This window comes from Dermacentor variabilis, chromosome 1 (genome assembly GCF_050947875.1).
Source record: "Dermacentor variabilis isolate Ectoservices chromosome 1, ASM5094787v1, whole genome shotgun sequence".
Lineage (NCBI taxonomy): Eukaryota > Metazoa > Arthropoda > Arachnida > Ixodida > Ixodidae > Dermacentor > Dermacentor variabilis.
In genome coordinates, this window is record NC_134568.1 from 265,424,088 (window position 1) to 265,443,729 (window position 19,642).

At 44.8% G+C, this 19,642-nt stretch overlaps 1 protein-coding gene across 9 annotated transcripts in view; it reads right to left on the minus strand.

Annotated features, from left to right (window-relative positions):
- The window catches only part of LOC142564100 (uncharacterized), a 136,673-nt gene that overhangs the window by 39,345 nt on the left and 77,686 nt on the right, over positions 1–19,642 (minus strand). For all 9 annotated transcript variants that reach the window (XM_075674996.1, XM_075674972.1, XM_075674977.1 and 6 more), the window contains one exon: positions 13,324–13,767. In XM_075674996.1, coding sequence (XP_075531111.1) covers positions 13,324–13,767 — 444 coding nt within the window. The remainder of the gene's footprint in view (positions 1–13,323; positions 13,768–19,642) is intronic.

Consider the following 19,642-nt stretch of genomic DNA (forward strand, 5'->3'; position numbering starts at 1 on the left):
AGAAGTACCAGCGGCAGCTGCCTCATCTGTATTTTCTCACTTCAACATTGTTTTAAATTTCCACTGTAAACACCATGCATATACACAATATATTTAAATATATACTCAGCACAAAGTTCATTATATATTGAAGGAGAAGGAGGTAGCCAATTAACAGTTATTTCTAAAGGAATGGATAGCTAACGATATAGATTAGGGATGGAAACACATTGTCACTTGCACGCAGATGTTATAGATATATACAGCATGTCTTAATTAACTATCATGCACCAAGATTTAAAAAGAAGCAATGTGTTACTCGAAGAAAACCTAGTGCATATTGTTTCCAGTACAGTGGAGTAGCTGCCAGTAATTTTTTAGTTACTGAGATTTAATTAGACAATTCTAATTAATTATGTAACTCGAGACATACTATCATAATTATCAAAGCGTCAATTAGGCATTTGTAGGCACAGCCAAGAGACATCTAACTGCGGTATTTTCAGTGACGCACTAATTGAGTACTAATTTTTTCCGATTGATAAATAAACCCTGCGAAATATGACGAATACCACGTGACTTCGCTCCACCCGCATCATAAAGCAGCGCCCTCAAACAGGCTTCTTCTGAATTGGACAGAAGGAAATGAAGGAAATAAAGAAAAAAATCACCGCCCAAGCACTCTGTACAGATGGTTAACCAGCAAAGCTGAAACGTGTGGCCCTGGTGTTTATCACTTGGTTAATCCCAACAGTTCATTAAACAACGGCTTGGTACGCTGCAGGATCCTCAGCACGCGGTTGTTGCTCGTGCTCGGCTGCACGAGCCTGTTCTTGTGCCCGGGCTGCAGCATCGGGACAGCGTGGACAAGCTCGTTCCTGGTTTTGCTCGCGGAGGATAACGGATGTCTGCCGTAGAATTAGATCATTGGTTATCAAGAAAGCCACTGAAGATGTGATAAAGCAGACTCAGTACTGCGTAGCTGCAGAAGGAGACCTATTCAAACACGTCCTCTAGGCACCAGCTGGTGTTCAACGGCACTTACGAATTCGTAGATAGTAAGGGCCCACTAAAATCTGATGTATTTTTTGTTTGTTTCTTGTTTCTGGTGTAAAATATAGCTGCGCACACACTCTGTCGATATGGCATGAGCAAAGCCGTGATTTTGAAACATACTGTGGCTATTACATTGCTTTTCGCGTTTCATGCATGGTCAGAGCAGTGCTTCGGCCGCATTATCAGGGGACTTTTGTTATCAATGTGATCAGTTGTCCTTGAGAGACGGATGATAAGTGTGACGTAGAGAGGAAGGAATAATAGAAAAGCTGTGAAGCCGGCTGTTGGTGCTCCTTCCATACCATTATGAAGGTGATGCGCTGTCTTTTCGGGTTTGCGATAGACAACGCAGTTGTTTTCAATTAGCTTATTTGAGGGCGCTGCTTTATGATGCGGGTGGCAACGCAGTCAAGTGATATTTTTCATATTTCGTGAGGCTTGTTTGCCAGTCGGGAAAAAATTGCATGCAATTAGTACGTCGCTGAAAACACAGCATTTAGATGTCATTTGGGGGTGCCTGGAGGTGCTTATAAATGCCTCATTGACACTGATAATTAGTACAGTACTTCTCGAATGAGATAATTAAATAATAATAATATTAATTATATATATATATATACCGCCAAGAGATTTATTAGCAACGGGCGCGAACGGGTAGCAGTCACAAGCATTCGGCGAAGGACAGCAACCACGAGCTCATGCCGGTAGCAATGGTGCTGTGGCGCAGGCAGGCTACTCTTCTTCGTTACAGTCACCCCCCGCAGAAAAGGCGCCATCCTGGCAGCTTAAGGCAAAGAGACTACAATTGGGTCGTAGTACGGCTTAATGCGAGAGATGTGGACAAGTTCGTGGCTGCGATGGTGTAGGTCCGTCGATGGCGTGAGGGTCTCTACGATGTAATTGACGGAGGACGTTTGCTCCAGAACTCAGTAGGGTCCTAGGTATTTTGCGACAAGTTTTGAGGAGAGGCCAGGCGAAAAAGTTGGTGCAGAACGGTTGGCAGGTTGATGGGATTGCTGCTGCCACTGGTCCTCGGTGGAAAAAGAGTGGGCAAGCTGGCGGCATTCCTTGGCATGACGAGCAGCTTCAGATAGCGGAGTACCTTTGGACGCGTCAGGTGCATATGAAAGAATGGTATCGAGCGTAGTAGAAGGTTCTCGTCTGTATAGGAGAAAGTAAGGAGAAAAACCAGTAGTTGCTTGGGCCGCAGTGTTGTACGCATACGTCACGAAAGGGAGAATGTGGTCCCAGTTTGAATGATCAGAGGCGACGTACACCGAGAGCATATCGCCAAGAGTACGGTTGAAGCGCTCGGTCATGCCATTAGTTTGCGGATGGTACGCTGTACTGGTGCGGTGGACGATTCGGCATTCGTCGAGCAGTGCCTTCAAAGCATCAGAAAGAAAGGCGCGGCCTCTATCGCTCAGAAGTTCGCGAGGGGCACCGTGGCGAAGAACGAAATGTCATAACAGAAACGATGCAACGTCGCGGGCAGTGGCAGTCGGCAGAGCAGCTGTTTCAGCATAGCGGGTCAAGTGATCCACTGCAACAATAATCCAGCAGTTGCCTGCTAGAGTGGAGGGTAGCAGTCCGTATATGTCTATACCAACATGATCAAAGGGCCGACTAGGGCAGGGAAGGGGTTGTGACGGGTAGACTTGTCCGGGAGGTAATTTTCGGCGTTGGCGCTGAGCACAGGAGTGAATGAACTTTCGGGCGTAGTTATACATGCCGCGCCAATAAAATCGGATGCGTAGTCGAGCATAGGGCTTGAAGACGCCAGCATGCGCGCACTGAGGGTCTGCGTGGAAAGCATCGCAGATAAGGTCACGGAGATGGCGGGGTATCACGAGAAGCCACTTGCGACCGTCAGAGAGGTAATTACGACGATAAAGAAGGCCGTCGCGAATGCAGAAGTGGGTAGCCTGGCGGCGAAGAGCGTGAGATGGTGAAGAGGTGGATGGATCAGAAAGGATGCTGATGAGAGCACTGATCCAGGGATCCTTGCGCTGCTCCGACGGCATGTTGCGCAGTGCATGATATGTAAGTGTGGGCTCAAGGGCGGATAGGTAAGCGCAGTCAGCGGAGACCGGTGAGCGAGAAAGGGCGTCAGCGCCCGTGTGTTTACGGCCGGAACGGTAGAGAACGCGGATGTCGTACTCCTGTAGCTTAAGGGCCCAGCGAGCAAGTCAGCCAGATGGGTCCTTAAGGGTAGACAGCCAACAAAGGGCGTGTTGGTCAGTGACGACATCAAAAGGGTGACCATAAAAATAAGGATGGAATTTTCCAAGGGCCCAAATAACGGCTAAACACTCCTTCTCTGTAACAGAGTAATTAGCCTTGGCCTTTGTCAGAGTTCGGCTCGCATGGGCAATGACATATTCATCAAACCCCGCTTTACGTTGCGCGAGTACGGCGCCAAGTCCGACGCCGCTGGCATCGGTGTGGACCTCTGTGGGGGCTGCAGGATCAAAGTGGTGGAGGATAGGTGGCGAGGTTAGCAGGTGGCATAATTTCGTGAAGGCGTCATCACAGGCGGGCAACCAAGTGGAAAGTTCTTTGTCGACACTTAGAAGGGCTGTCAGGGGTGCACTTATGGAAGCAAAATTTCGAATGAAACGTCGGAAGTATGAGCATAAACCAAGGAAACTATGAAGCTCCTTAAACTTCTTCAGTTGCGGAAAGCCGGTGACAGAGCAGAGCTTGGCTGGATCCGGAAGGATGCCGTCTCGCGATACAACATGGCCAAGAATAGTGAGCTTTCGGCCGCCGAAACGACATTTTTTAAAGTTAACTTGATGTCTTGTGTCTGTAAGGCATTTCAGACCTTGCTCGAGACGGCTGAGATGTGTTTGGAAATCAGCGGAAAAGACAACTACGTCATCCAGGTAGCATAGACATGTATTCGATTTGAGGCTGCGTAAAATATTATCCATCATTCTCTCAAAAGTGGCTGGAGCGTTACACAGGCCGAAAGGCATTACAATGAATTCGTATAATCCGTCAGGTGTTACAAATGCTGTTTTAGGTTGATCAGATGGTGCCAAAGGGGCTTGCCAGTATCCGGAACAAAAATCCAGCGAAGAAAAGAACTCTGCTCCCTGCAAACAGTCGAGGGCGCTGTTAATGCGCAGTAACGGGTAAACGTCCTTGTGCGTTATCTTGTTCAGACGTCAGTAGTCGACACAGAATCGAATAGAGCCATCCTTTTTCATAACGAGGACGGCCGGTGATGCCCAGGGACTGTTGGAAGGCTGCACAATGCCACGCTTGAGCATGGCAGCAACCTGGTGGTCAATGACACGGCGCTCAGAGGTGGATACTCGGTAAGGGCGCTGCCGTAAAGGTGCATGACTGCCGGCATCTATCTGGTGAAAAACGCTCGATGTGCGGCCCAAACCGGAAGCATAGCTGTCGAAAGAAGTGCTGAACCTCTGCAGGAGAGCAATAAGCTGGCTTCGTTCTGAAGATGACGTGCCATCGTCGACGGAGCAGTGGAAAGTGTTGAGGAGTGACTGATCAACCGCAGGGTCACAAGTAAGTGCGCCAAGTTCCGCAGAAGTAGAAACGGCAGGAGCTTCAAAGATGCAAAAGGTGTCGATCGGTTGAACAAAGCCTAGGCATTCACCATGAAATAAAGCTAAAGGGCAGGCCGTGGGATTGTCGACGACCATTTTTGTGACGCCACTGCGAAGAGTAAGGAGAGCAAAGGGCAGCGGAGAACATCGGCGGCGAATGAACACCTCAGAGGGCGTAAAGAGGACAGTGCCATCAGAAATAGTGGCGCACGACACAGGAACAAGCAGGGAAGAGCGTGGAGGGACAGCATTGTCTTCGGACACAAACAGTGTAACACTAGAAGGGCCATTTTCGATAGTCTGTAGCTAGGTCGGAAAGTGCAGAAAGTTCGAGTTCGGCGTGACAACAGTCAATAACGGCTTCATTATTTGCAAGGAAGTACCAGCCTAATATAATGTCATGGGAACACGAGGGCAGCACGACGAATTCAACGGTATGCCATAGACCTTGAATGAAGACGCGAGCAGTACAGGCAGTGAGAGGCGTTATATTTTGAATGTTCGTGGTTCGAAGGGAGAAGTCAGAGCGAGGCATCAAAACTTTCGTAGTGGGCGGCAGAGTTCGGCGGAAATTACAGATATGGTGGCTCCTGTATCTACAAGTGCCAGGACGGTGATTCCTTCGACAGAGACTTCAATTACATTGGCTGGAGAGGGACGAGGACTTGGGCATTGTGACGTGGATGCAGTTTGTGCCTCGGGAACTGCGGCCATCAGTTTTCCTGCTCGGTGGACACGGGACGGTGCCGTATCGGAGAAAGCGAGTGACGACAGGGAGATGGTGAGCGGCGGGTAGAGGTGGTTGGGCAGTCAGGAGAAAAGGAAGAGGTAGGAAGGCTGGAAGGTGAAGAGGAAAACGGAGCGCGGAAAGGTGGCGCTCGCCGGATGTCCTGAAGAGGAAGCATGCAACGACGACAATGGCGTGCCACGTGACCAGCACCACCGAAAGCAAAACGTATTGGGCGGTCATCGAAGGTGCGCCACTGATGGGGGCAAGGTCCAAGTCGTGGTTGAGGATTCGGAAAGCGCTGTCGGTCGGGTAGCAGCATAGGAGCAAAATGCCGTCGGTCGTGAAGCAGCATAGATGGTGGGAAAAATGTCGGTGGTCAATGCATAGAGGGCGGCAAGGGCGTTTGTGGACGAGATGGGGAAACTGCTTCAGCGTAAGTGAGAGGTGCCGTAACTGGTGTCCGCTCAGCGGCTGGAGGAACGGCTTCAGATACTTGCTCTTGAATGAAGTCGCGGATCGTAGGATGCAAAGCAGGTGGCGGTTCCTGGACAGAAGATATCAAAGATAGCTGGCGGGCGACCTCTGCGCGAACGAATTCCTGAATTTTTACGAACAGAGCAGCATGGTTGTCGTCGACTCCAAGGCTTGACAGAGAGTCGGCGGGCGGGGTGGGACGTCGGGTGTGAAGCCGTTGCCTGCGCAACTCTTCGTAACTCTGGCACAATTCTATCACTTCAGTGACAGTGTGAGGACTCTTCGATAATAACATTTGAAATGCGTCGTCCTGAATACCCTTCATTATATGTTTGATCTTCTCCTCCTCTGACATCGACGCATTCATCCGTTTGCAAAGATCAACAACGTCCTCAATGTAGCTCGTGAAGTTCTCTCCGGCCTCTCGAGATCGTGTGCACAAACGTTGTTCTGCACGAAGCTTTCGTTCTGCTGGCCGACCGAAAACTTGGGTAAAGTTGGTCTTGAAGACCAACCACGAAGTGAGGTCGGCTTCATGGTTTAGAAAGCATAGTTTTGCAACGTCCGTAAGATAGAATGCAACGTTTCTTAACTTGGTAATATCGTTCCACTGGTTATGGGCATTCACTCGCTCATAAGACGAGATCTAATCTTCAACGTCTTTGTCATCTGTGCCGGAGAAGATAGGGGGATCTCACTGATGCAAGGCACCACAAACCAAGGTGGCCAGCACCGTTGGAGGAGCTGGAGGAGTGCGTGCGTCGTCGGGCGTGATGGGGGTAGAGTCCGACTCCGAAGTTCCAGGGTGGTCGAAACCCAGTACCTCTACCACTTGCTAAGAGATTTGTTAGCAACGGGCGCGAACGGGTAGCAGTCACAAGCGTTCGGCGAAGGACAGCAACCACGAGTTCATGCTGGTAGCTATGATGCTGTGGCGCAGGCAGGCTACTCATCTTTGTTGCAATAAATGTGTGTGTGTGTGTGTGTGACAAACCGCACAATAGGATGGTACGGTGAAATAGTGTAGTGGAGAAAGAGGTAGACAAAGAACAAAGGCAGTGTTCTTCGGGCGACCATGTTTGTCTCTGTCTGCAACCTCCTGCTCGTGTCACACAAGTCGACAGGATAATGACCTGGCAGCCATCTCATCGGCCTCACATCATCATGCAAGTACTCAACACCTCGGCATGAATCCGGAGCGCACAGCTCCACTACCGACACTGACCAGCATCATGACCACATCAGTGCAAGCCTTGGACATACCCAAGTACACCAGATCAGCGGACGATAGGCCCCTGGAAGATTGGTTTTGCCTCTTCGAGTTCCACATATCCACTGCATCATGGTCGCAACGGGATATGGTCACAAATTTCAACGATTACGTCACCGGTGAGGCATTTCGTTTGCCTCCCGCACATATTTGAAAATGATGAATCATGGAATAAAATCAAAGACGAAATGATCAGCCAATTTAAACTTTACGACCCCTCCATTATCCACGAGCTGCAGACATTTGAACTGGGTCGCCACAGTCACACACAGTTTCCATGTAGCGATTATCATCATTCCGAAACAAAGCCCGATATTAGCAGATCCTCGGCGACATTTCCTTGCCATGATTTTCCCACAAAGAGGACGCGCAATCGCACGTTTGGCATGAACTTGACATTCCCAATAAATGAAGAGCCACTGCTCACTAAACGATCCGCACGCCTATTCACTCCTTTGAAATCCAACATTGAACCAGGTCTGACCTCCGCACATCAGTCAGCAATACATATGTCTTCAGCAAGCTGCAGAGCTGACGTCGTTGTTGAAGCTTCGGATGGATTCCACTGCTCATCTTGAATGCGCAGATCACTACGCACTTTCAAGCCACACGACTCTTGTATGGACATTAGGCCGCAGTGCATGCTTTACATGATTGAGCACAACGCCACGGCATTGCAGACAGACAACCTTTCTTTGAGAGAACATGATCGAGCCACATCCGCTGCGACATCTTCCAGCACTCAATCACCAGGAACTCGAAACAGCATGGAAACAAACTTCAGTTTCAGCGACACGAATCGAGAAAATACCACAACAGTCAGTTGTTCTCATGAAATGAAGCCAAATTGCTTACTGCCAAGACGAAACCAGAATATGAATATCAGTACCAATGCATGTAACTTTCAAGGCGAAGAGAATTTGGAGCAACGTACGTATAGAGATCAAGGTGCTCCACGACTCTCAAGCCTTCTTCTGCGTCCTGCACCTCAACAAGCCACTGCCACTTCAGAAGCTTCGCACGCCGCCAAGCAGCATTGTACACTGTCAAATGACAAAAGAGCGCATTCTGAATGGTGTCACAGCAGCCTCGGAAGAGTCTTATGAGAAGCCTGGATCACTGAACTCGCCATCAGACAACTCTCACAAAAAGAAGCAGTATACAAGCTACTCCTTCATCTCCACATCAATTTGTGCAAGCAATCAAAGGCATATTCCAGCAGATACGCTACATCAACAACTGTTGCAACAACATCACAAAGATCAACATCAACAACATAAATAACAGTTGCAACAAGGAAAATGTCAGTGTGCAAGACAATTGGGCATGGCCGACTGAACTCCAAAGCTGGCCCAACAAACACGACGGTTTGCAAGAAAAAAACATCGCCGAGTACACCGTCAGCACCACCTATCAGGACTGCTCCTATCGCAAGGATTCCTATGATGACGCTGTGCACGACGACAAAAACAACATAGGCACTTCCCAGGCTTACCGGACCAACAGAGACGTCGCCTTAATGAACCAGTAAACCGAAGGTTCGAGCAGGAGACACCGCACGCCTATAAGTGGCAACGACATTTGAGTTCCCACGGCTCCCATGCGTCTAAACCTTCCTTCATCGGGGCATGCATATGTCGTCCAGAGTGCAACCGCCAGTCTCGACCACCTGAGCACTGCTGGACCTCACCAGACTGCCAGACTGACATTGTTCATATGCGAGGACATTATGACTGTATCAACCGCCCTTCTACCTACGCCTCTCTCGGCGGGGGGGGGGAGCCGTGTAACGAACCGCACAATAAGACAGTACAGTGCAATAGTGGAGAAAGAGGTAGACGAAGAATAAAGGCAGTGTTTGGGCAACCATGTTTGTCTCCGTCTGCAACCTTCTGCTCGCGTCTCTCTCTCTCTCTCTCACACACACACACACACACACACACACACACACACACACACACACACACACACACACACACACACACACACACACCACACACACACACACACACACACACACACACACACACACACACACACACACACACACACACACACACACACACACACACCTACGGGGTTCGTAAAGCTGGTCGGGCCCCAGCCCCTCCCAGAAAAATGAAAACTTTCAGCCTATGGCCAGGATGGTAGGTGCATTCATGTGTTATGTGCGAGAGTGTCGCTGTGTGGTTGCTATACCAGGGACATGTCTGAGACGTATATCTTCTGTCTGGAGAGATGGCGTGTAGGCAGGAAAAATGTGGATATGTGTTTGCTTGCAGGCGGCGCCAGACCCTGGCCTGGAGTTTATTGAGAGCTTTGCGTGGGGGAGCATATTGTGTTCTTTAGAGACGTTGGTCCTGCAGTATTTGTTGACTTGTGGTTAATAACTCGTTGGTCACTAGTCGGTCTGTCCAGGGCTGAAGGACGGTGTGGTCTGCTACTCGGCTAGTGAGACCTCGAGCTGCACAGTCCGCCTTTTCGTTGCCCCATAGGCCTTCATGCCCGGGGCACCAGATGATACAGTGGGTCCATTCTAGTGAACATGAGCAGCCCAAGATTTGAATGGCTTGTATAGGGAGTGTTCCATTAATGTATAAATAACATGCCACTTATGAGTTCATAAGGAAGCGGGCAGACCTTCGCTTGCTCTCGGCATCGTGAAGTGCGAGAGCAATCACTGCTGCTTCTGCTGCTGGGCTGCATCCAGTGGCGATGGAGGCAGAGGCTACCAGGTTCCCCTGACTGATGAAGGCGATTGTGTATTTCATCTCGCGACGTGGCAATGAAGGATACAGGCTAGCATCTGTGTAGTATGTATCTAGGTCTCTGAAACAGCGTTTGTGCAACATGCAGACAGGCACTGCTCTCCTCTCTTGATTGTGGGTGGAGTGCATGTTCTTGGGGACAGGGTCTACTACAAAGTTCTCTCTAATTTGGTTAGGCAGGAGTTGTGTTTCTTCTTAGCAGTACTGGGGTGTCAGCAGGAACCCTAGCCATTGAAGAAGGTGCCTTCCCTGTTGTGTCTTGTTGAGGTGCTCCATCTGCGCTATGAGCGTCGCGCTTGCTAGCTCCTCAAAGGTGTTGTATACCCCTAGTGCTAGTAATTTCTTTGTGCTTAGGCCTGACGGTAGCTGTAAGACCATTTTGTAGACCGTTGTTATAAGAGTGTCCATGCGCTCGGTCTCTCTTTTGCACTTGACTTGATATGGGAGTGCGTACATGACACGGCTGATGATGAGGGCTTGTACCATTCTTATGGTTTTGCCCTCTGTGAAGCCATCTTTGCTGTGCGCTACTCTGGCGATGAGTGACGTGATGGTTCTTAGACGTGATTCAATTTCTTTAAAACTACCTTTATGCCGTTTTTCTCCTGGATGTGCATACCTAGTAAGCATGTTGTCGGTACGCGCTTTATGGTTTGCCCTGCAATCTCGAGGTGTATTGGCAGGACTTGATGTTTCTTAGCTTGCCTGGGCCAGATTTGAAGGAACTCAGACTTGTGTGAGGCACATCTCATTCCTGCTGTAGTTATGTATGACTCGATGTGTTCAATAGCTCTCAGTAATGTGTTTCCTCTGTCGCCGTATGAACCCTTGATTGCTCATAGGGTGATATCGTCAGCATAGAAGGCACATCCGAGTTTCGGGATGTTTTCCAGTTGTAATGCAAGTTTTCTAAGTCCCATGTTGAAGAGGAAAGGAGACAGTATTGATCCTTGCAGAGTACCTTCATACGGTAGATGCTATATGTCTGATTGTATGTCTGCTATGCTGATGCGGGCTTTGTAGTGAGTGAGTAAAGCGACGGTATACTGATATACTCACTCTCCGCATCCTATGGTGGCGAGGCCATCTAGGATGGTTTCGTGTGCTATATTATCAATGGTTTTTTCCACATCCAGGGCTAGGAGTATGTTGTTGTTGCTGCCCGGTTGTGGGTTGAGTACTTCTTCCATGAGGAGCAGGAAGACATCCTGTGCTAACATGCCTTTCCGGAATCCGTACATGCAATTGGGGTGTAGTCCATGTTCATCCATGGGTTGTTCAATTTGAGTAAGTACGATTCGTTAAAAAAGTTTGCCCAGGCAAGACGTGAGCAAGATCGGTCATAGTTGATTGAGCCTGCGCGGTTTTCTCAGTCTGGGAACCAACGGGAACCAAACCAAAGGAACACTTTTTTTTTTCACACATTAATTATAATGCGCACTGACTAATGTGGAAATAATAAAATGTGCTGTTGCTTACTCTCATTTGTTCACATTTTAGTCTGCACTGACTGTACAGCGAATTAAAAATGTTTTGGCTAAACTTGCTGGGCTATCTAAACTACAACTTCTCACAATTTCCATAGTAGCAGGTGCCATAGGCCATTCGTTATTGCACCTACAGAATTAGATCAATTTGACTTACTGTTTTTCTATGCATTGTTAAACTTTTCCGTGGCATTTCTTCTATTACCAACATCATGCACTGTCTGAAATGACGAATGAACTTTAACTATTTGTCAGATTTTAAACTTTTTGGTAGATTGGGGAGTCTGGAAAAATAAAACTTTGACTAGAGCTATAGTCCAAACTAGCTTCCAGTGCTTCTAGTACTTCTTCTATGAAGAAATGCAAAATTTGCGCTTTACTTAACTTGGCAACTTAAGTTTTAAATGACAGCAGCAGTGAAGGCACAAAAGATTCTCTCGGTTGGTCAATTTTCTGATTCAATGATATGCTGTTTTAACTATGTCTCCAAAAATGATAGATGATCATGACTGCATGTTACATCATTAATTGTGTTCTACTAATATGAAAAGCGACTTTATTTTCCCCACCATGGGTTGCTTTTATCCATCAGTGTTTCGACAGTGCATGTACAAATTATTACGAGCAACCCTTCCCATGGTGTAGGGCTTCCACTCACACCAGAGCACACAGTCAAATTCAGACTTACATTCTACTGAAGCTTGAATAGCCGTCTAATCTCTGGCATTTGGAGCACCGCCTGTGCAAATGCCCTTATTCATTACTGTAAGATATTGTGCAAGACCCCACTTCACTGTAGAGCACTGTACAGGAACTGAAGAAAACATGTGGAGGCTCCAGCGCCAGTAGAATGCACACTAGACCATCTTGCTTGCATAGAAAAGATGATTGAATGCAATAATAAAGTAAGAGGAGGTGTCTGTGTGCTCCCTGACCTGACAAACATTGCTTTGTTAGCCTAAAGAATATAGTTATAACAGCAAACCAGCTGCCTGCTAAAATGAGTAAAAAGAAATGCTCCCTGTACAATAGGAACTTACCCATTTTCACATTTGCTAAGCTATGGCTTTCCCACACAGCACTGACATTACCCCCCCCCCCCCCCGTGGCTAGTGGTGACGCCAAAAAACTTCTTCAGATTTTTTGTTTTGTTTTCGTGATCAGACGTACAAAACTTTGAAACAGGAACTAGGCGCATGTTTTCCATATTTCAGATTTTCTTTTATCCTCAGTTATATATATATTACTACTATCATTCGTGTTCCTTGACATGCTTCTTTGAAGTTTCACATTAGAATTCCTGAAGATTGTCAGAGCAATTATTACTGCCATATATACATTCAAAACACCTGTGATCAAGATATCATTTCATGTAGCACAGTATAGGTTGCGACTGCTCCGTCAGGAAATACAATGTTAAAATGTAAAAGCACTGAAATGAGGACATTCGTAACAGTAAGGAAAGAGTTAAAGGGACACCAAAAAGAAAAATAAGTCAAGTTTTAGTAAATTACCCTCCTAAAACACCAAAAAAGCCACTCTTACTGTGACAGAAGGCTGGATAAGCCAGGAAAGATGCAAAAATGAGACTCCATTATTTTAAGTGGGTAAAAATCAACGAACATTGTATTCAAAAGGAGCCAAAGACTGAACGTGGACTTTTACTGAGGCATCACAGCTGAATTACAAAAAAACACTTTTAAATCCATGTCGTCACACTGATATAATGGCAAAAGAAGGTTCAGCACGAAATTTTAAAAATTGAAATTAAAGCTTTCATTCTTTTATTAATCAACCATGAAATTAACAAAAATCTAGTTTTGAAAGAACCCATATCAACTGAAAGCGATTCAGGAGTGCTTCCCTTTAGTGTGCCTTTTCGAGTTTCCATCTGAAGCCGTAAAATTCCTTGGCAATGCACAATATCTGCAATCGGTAGATATTTAGACTCATTATTCCAAGAAAATATGTGCTTCCTTACCTCGCATTCAATGTCAGTTTGTGTGCCCATGATCACAGTAGATTTCTTGTCATCATCAGTTTGTACTAACGCATGGTGTAGAGGTAACGAACCCTCCCTTTGGTCATTCTTCCTGAAGGTGCTTGACAGGTTTGTCTGAGTGCTGTCATGTCCAAAAGTTTGGTCAAGTACGTCAGTCTGAATGCTGACTTCAGCATATGTTTCAGTTGTAGCATCTTTTTTATTCCCCTTGGTTGCCACCAAGTGCATGCTGTCTTCGGTCATCTTAGGCGCTGAAGGCTTTTTTGGCGTACTGAAGACTAGACGCCGCCGTACATTTCTAGTTTTTGTTTTCCATGGGGAAAGCAGAAAGCTCTCGAGAGACATTGGATTTCCTTGGATGACCATGCTTTCCTCCCAAACTGAAGACAGCGTCGGGAGGCTTTCACTTTTGTTACTCTGCCACTAAGAGAAAAGAAGATGCAAGTACAAAAAGTAATGTAATGGCTAACAAAAGAAAACCACTGCAACAGAAGTTTCTTAGGCAGTGTAGTGAAAGTGAGAGGCTAAAATACTGAAACACAAAGCACAAACCGCCACATTAAGTATTAACCAAAGGCTGCCATGCTAAACAAAAACTAAGGGTGTGCGAATATCAAGATATTCAAATACCAATTGAATATGAATACTTACAATCGAATATTGAATTGGATATCAAATAACGATATGTACATGCATTTATTAGCAAATTGGTTTATTTTAACATGATGTTGGAACAAAGCAATTACATTATCAGTGGTAAAAAACTAGTAAGCCGTTACACTAAAAGGTTGTGTATTTGGCCCATGTTAGCTTTGGAAAATTGAGTAATTTCCACTAGTTGTCTATTCTCGCCAACCTGTGCCTTATCGTACTGCATCAGTTTCCCGTAAACGCCAAGACATTAGACCCTGTATCAGCCGTCACTTAGAGCATTTGCTTTCATTCAATAAGCTCAGGATTGGGAATGGAACTTGCAAGAGATTGCACCCTCACTGTTTGCAAGCCCAAGCCCCTCGCTACTGAGAGGTTGGGTTTCCTGTAGAGCTTATACAGCCAGTGAATAAGCATGTGTTACAGGCGAAACTTCGGCAGCAATACGAAATTATCCCAAAACTCAGCACAACATCAGACACACTTTCTTAGATTAGATAGAAATAAACGCTAAAAACCATGTTTGCTAGTGCACAACCATCAATATAATAGATTTGTTTCAAATATTCCTATCCAATGGAATATTCAAAAATTTTTGAAAACCTAGTTCTCGAATTGAATATCAATATTAAAGATGAAATTTTTGAATATTCACACACCCCTAACAAAAACAGTTCTGGAGGAAAATAAATTACAAACACATTAGCAGAAGCACACATGCGCAGTTTCTTTTAGCCTTGCACAGAACTGCATGCTATTACACTACCAGCAGAGGACTGTGTATAGTAGTACATGGAATGTTTCAGCAACAAGTCTACATATAAAAAATAAGAATTCAAGACAAAAATATCACTTTTTTCTGACCAACAGTTAGAAATTGTGAAAATTGCCAATGAACTCATTAACCAAATTTCTCTCAGTAGCACAGCACAAACAGCAACTGTGGAATTGAAGCTGGTCAGTGCTTGAGGGATGTCAACTGAGCAAGAATTTTGAGACTACCACAAGTTTTGAAATATATATCTGCAAACTTGCAGCTAAATGTATTGGTGTTCAATGTACTTTACGAGAAATCCTTCATTTGGCAGTGCTGTACAAAACTACACGGAACACCAATGCTTTTCTTGGCAGATAATGATAATAAATGTCTACAATAACATAGTATGTATATAATACAGCCTGTTGTTTCATTTGTGACAGAACATGTAAAGTTGCAGAACTTGCAAATTGTACCCTGAGGAAAAATCAGGCATTAGAGGGGGCATTCTTTACAAGAGTTAGGTTGACTGTTCCTTTCCACTAACAATACATTTATTTTTACTTAACACATGGATCCACACTAGCCTATTCTTATGAATCCAGAAGCTTTCCATGAGTCACCTGGTGCATACAGAGTACTAGTGATGATTCAGATCTAGTTCGACAGTCAAGAATGCAGGAAAGACTCCTCCCAGAAAACATGATATGCCTGCCACTGCAATCTTCGTGCCACTGGCATGAAGTGGAAGAATCTCACTTCTTCAGCAACAATGAGCATAAGCTGTCACAGACAGCACATGTGAACAGTAAAGTAGGTGTGTGTGGGGAGCATGACAGCTCACAGCACAAATGGATAGCTTGAAAAGCGATTGTGAGAGCGCTTTGCCTGACTTCCTGCACAAAACACTTCTTTGCAAAAACCCCCTCATCCCAGTGTGTAAGAGCACGCCACCAAGAAGCTGCACCAAAAACCTGAATGGCCAGGTTGATCGCTTCACAGTGGGCGTCACTCACACTTTAAGAACAAGCTACCTCCACAGGGTGAAGGGCTTCACTACAAGAAAGTCTTGGAGCTAGGGGAAGGCAGGGGCAGGGATACAAAGTATAAGAAGGTCATGGAGATTAGGATAAGGCGATTCACAGATGTGTATACGTACGTTCCTCATGAGGAAGCAAGCTTTTGCTGTATGCTTGACCTCGTGCAGACTACAACTAACTCAAACAAGTCTCAAAATTGTTACCGGTGCAGCATGTTCTTAATGCATTTTGGAACCACTTAACTAAAAACTCTCGATTAGTTCAGACTTTGACTTCCCAGGGCAGAGAAGTCTGGCCACTAGTGATGCTGAAGTGCGCAATGTCTGGCGTGAAATATGATTAATCAAAACACGGTCCCATTGAATAGACAAGCTGCTGCGCATGCTGATGGGGGCCAATGAATACTTGCACCAATCCAGTCATGCATCCTTGCCTCTGATACCCCTTGATGTGGTTTGCCAAGCGAACTCTCTTATTTCTGCCATTGAAACAGTGGTAGCCCATTGCTTACTTTTATATATTATTCTGTATTTAACAATCTGTGTAATGACTTGCAGTTTTCTTTTTGCCCATTTTGAACAAAATATGATCCATGGCTGCTTGAGTTAATATGAGAGAATTTAATTTGGTTCATGAAAATTTAACCTATATTTTAAATATGCGGCATGCTGTGTTCGGTAAAGAAGCTGGTAATTATGTACGCTGCCACTTCTCTATGAGAGCCGCTATTGTTAATTTTAGAAATGCTATCTGCAGAAAAGTGGTCCTTTCCTGCTATTACTACCGCCATAGAGTTGCAAAACGACACTAACCTTATCTGAGGAGTGAAAACACTTAAAAGTATGCTGTAGGCAATGTTTTAAATTTCATTTCCATGACTGCAAGAAATATTGGCATGAACTAATTAACAAGTTTATTGCCTGACTGATTTTACTGCCACTAACATTCTCTTATGGCTCGATACCCCAGAGGCTTGGTCATAGCCTCAGAGGCATCAAGGCTGACAGTTATACGGTTTCCCAAGTATCATGCATCAATATTTGAATATATGCAAATGCCACTTAGCAAGACAAAATCAAGGTAATGCTGTTTGCCGTCACTTTGAGATACTCAGATTATTTTCTGCATTCTGCCTAATGACATAATTAGTCTTAATTAATCAACTTCTTGAATATTATAATTAGACTAAAAGTGTCAATGAGAAAACTGTAGAGCAGCATGAAAAACTCCCGATATAGCTCTCTGCTGCTCAATACATGCTATATAAAAGTGTTTTCCAAGCATGAAAGAAGCCCGCAAATACATGCAAAGTGCCTTGAGCGGCCAGTCGTGTGGTAATTTTGTGTGTATTCGCGGGCTCCTTTCATGCTCGAAAAAACTTTTATGTACATATTAAGCAGCAGAAAGCTGTATCACGAGTTTTTCATGTTGCTCTATAAGTTTCTCATTGACAATTTTCATCTATTTATAATATTTTAGAAATTGATTTCTTAATTAAGACTAATTATCTAATTAGGTTGAATGAAAAAAATAATTTCAGTAGCTCCAAGCAGCGGCAAACAACATTACCTTGGTTCTGTCCAAATACATGGCATTCACATATTTTTAAACTCTGGCTAAAGTTAGATGGGAGACCCTGTATATATATATATATATATATATATATATATATATATATATATATATATATATATATATAGCAATCAACTATATTTGCCTTGGAATAGGAGGAGTACAGGACTAAAAGCTTGAGCAGCTTGACGAGGTCCCGACCCCTTACAGTTGGCAAAACAGCAGGATGACGGTAACTCATGCACAAAGAGTTCAAATAAATCAACGAATATTATATAACATCGAGCAAAAAAAATTTAACAAAGCGCAAGAACAATACAACCCAATTGCATAGGCTTGAAATGGCATGAACATGAAAAACAGCGATCGACAAGTAGAGGGGAAAAAAATTCAAAAGGATGTACTACATATTCCTGAAAATAAATGGACTGGGCGAAACGTTTAATGAGAGAATTTTGATTACATGAAGAGTCAAAATCTCCATGGTTTAATAGATTCAGAAGGGAAGGTAGCCTATAGGACAAAGATTGTTCATCATAAGAAGTTCTAGGGGTGGGTACAGTCCACATTTCTTTATGCCTGGTTCAACGAGCACTTGTGTTTGCTTTTAACTAAGCAAGATTAATTATGGTATTGGTACCATACTTAACAAAAGCTTTATAACACAACATCAGCCTATAATTATATAAACAGAATACTGGAAGAATTTCGTACTTTGTAAAAAGAAGTTTTGTAGAAGAAGCATAATGTACAGCAGCAATATGTCGTATGGCTCTTTTCTGCAGCAAATACAGCTTGCGCAAATTTGTTACGCCAGTAATACACCACACTACACTGCAGTACTGCAACATAGAGGACACTAACGCATTGTAGATCATAATCTTCACCTTTGTAGGAAGAATACATCGCATACGTGCAAGGACATCAATGGCAGATGACATCTTTGAATGGAGGTTTTCAACATGTACATTCCATGCAAGGTGCTTTGAAAAATGTATTCGAAAGGTTTTAACAGAATCCACCAACTCTAACTGCTGAGAGCCCAAAAATAAATTAAACTTCTTTGTCAGCGTTTTTCCTTCAGGCTTGTACAAAATAACTTGTGTTTTTGAAGGGTTTATTTTTAAAGAATTCACCGTGGCCCAGGCATCTAGGTTAGACAGCGTTTTGTTAGCCATCGCTTCTATCTCTGTTTCCAAGTTCCCTGTAATAAAAACTGTCGTGTTGTCAGCATAAGAGACAAATTTTGCGTTGTCTGTGCAGTGTACAATATCATTTATGTAAATCAAAAAGAGTGGCCCTAGAATGCTTCCCTGTGGCATACCAGCAACGACCGGCTTCCTTGCAGATGTTTCATAGTTTGTATCTACGAATTGTGTCCTGTTTGAAAGATAGGATTCTAAAAGCGCCTGCGCTGTTCCACGCACACCATAGTTTTCTAATTTGCTAAGAAGGATGGTATGATCAATTAAGTCAAATGCCTTGGAAAAATCGGCTCAAATCGTAATCAAATGGCCTAATGCCATTTGATTACGACTGAATGCACCTATAATTATTTCTTTTTGAGTCAAGAGGGCTGTTTCGGTAGAGCGATGCTTCCTAAACCCATGTTGAAAGTTTTGAAACAAATTGTGGTGATTAAAAAATGATAGCAATCTGATATGCATCAATTTCTCAATACCTTTAGAAAACACTGGAATTATCGAAATGGGTCAATAGTTGTTTAGTGCCCCCTTATCACCATGCTTGAAGACTGGAACAATGCGTGAAGTCTGCATTTGTTTAGGAAATATGCCTGTAGTTAATACTGTTGCAGGAACAAAGCAGGTCCACGTGTGTAAAATAACGTATATTTACACCTGAGGTATATGGCGTTCAGGCAACAGCCAGACTTCATCTTCCTCTAGTCCAATTCAACTTCTTCCTTTCCTTCACCGTAACATCACCCCCCCCCCCCAGTGGGTGCAAGTTATAGAGCCTCACTTAATGGGGGGACATAGGGCTTGAGCCTGACGACGTGAACAACATCGCTGGTGACGTTGGGAGGCACTGAAGGCTGAGCGACTGGGGCAATCTTGTATGTTATGTTGGACAGTTGGCGTAAGATCTGGTACGGACCAGAATAACGGGAAGGTAGTTTTTCTGACAAGCCAACGCGACGTGAAGGCGTCCAGAGAAGGACAAGGGAACCAGGTGAAAAATGGGAGTCTCGGTGCCGAAGGTCGTAGCGTCGCTTTTGAGAAGCTTGCGAGACTGTGAGGCGATGACGGGCGACTTC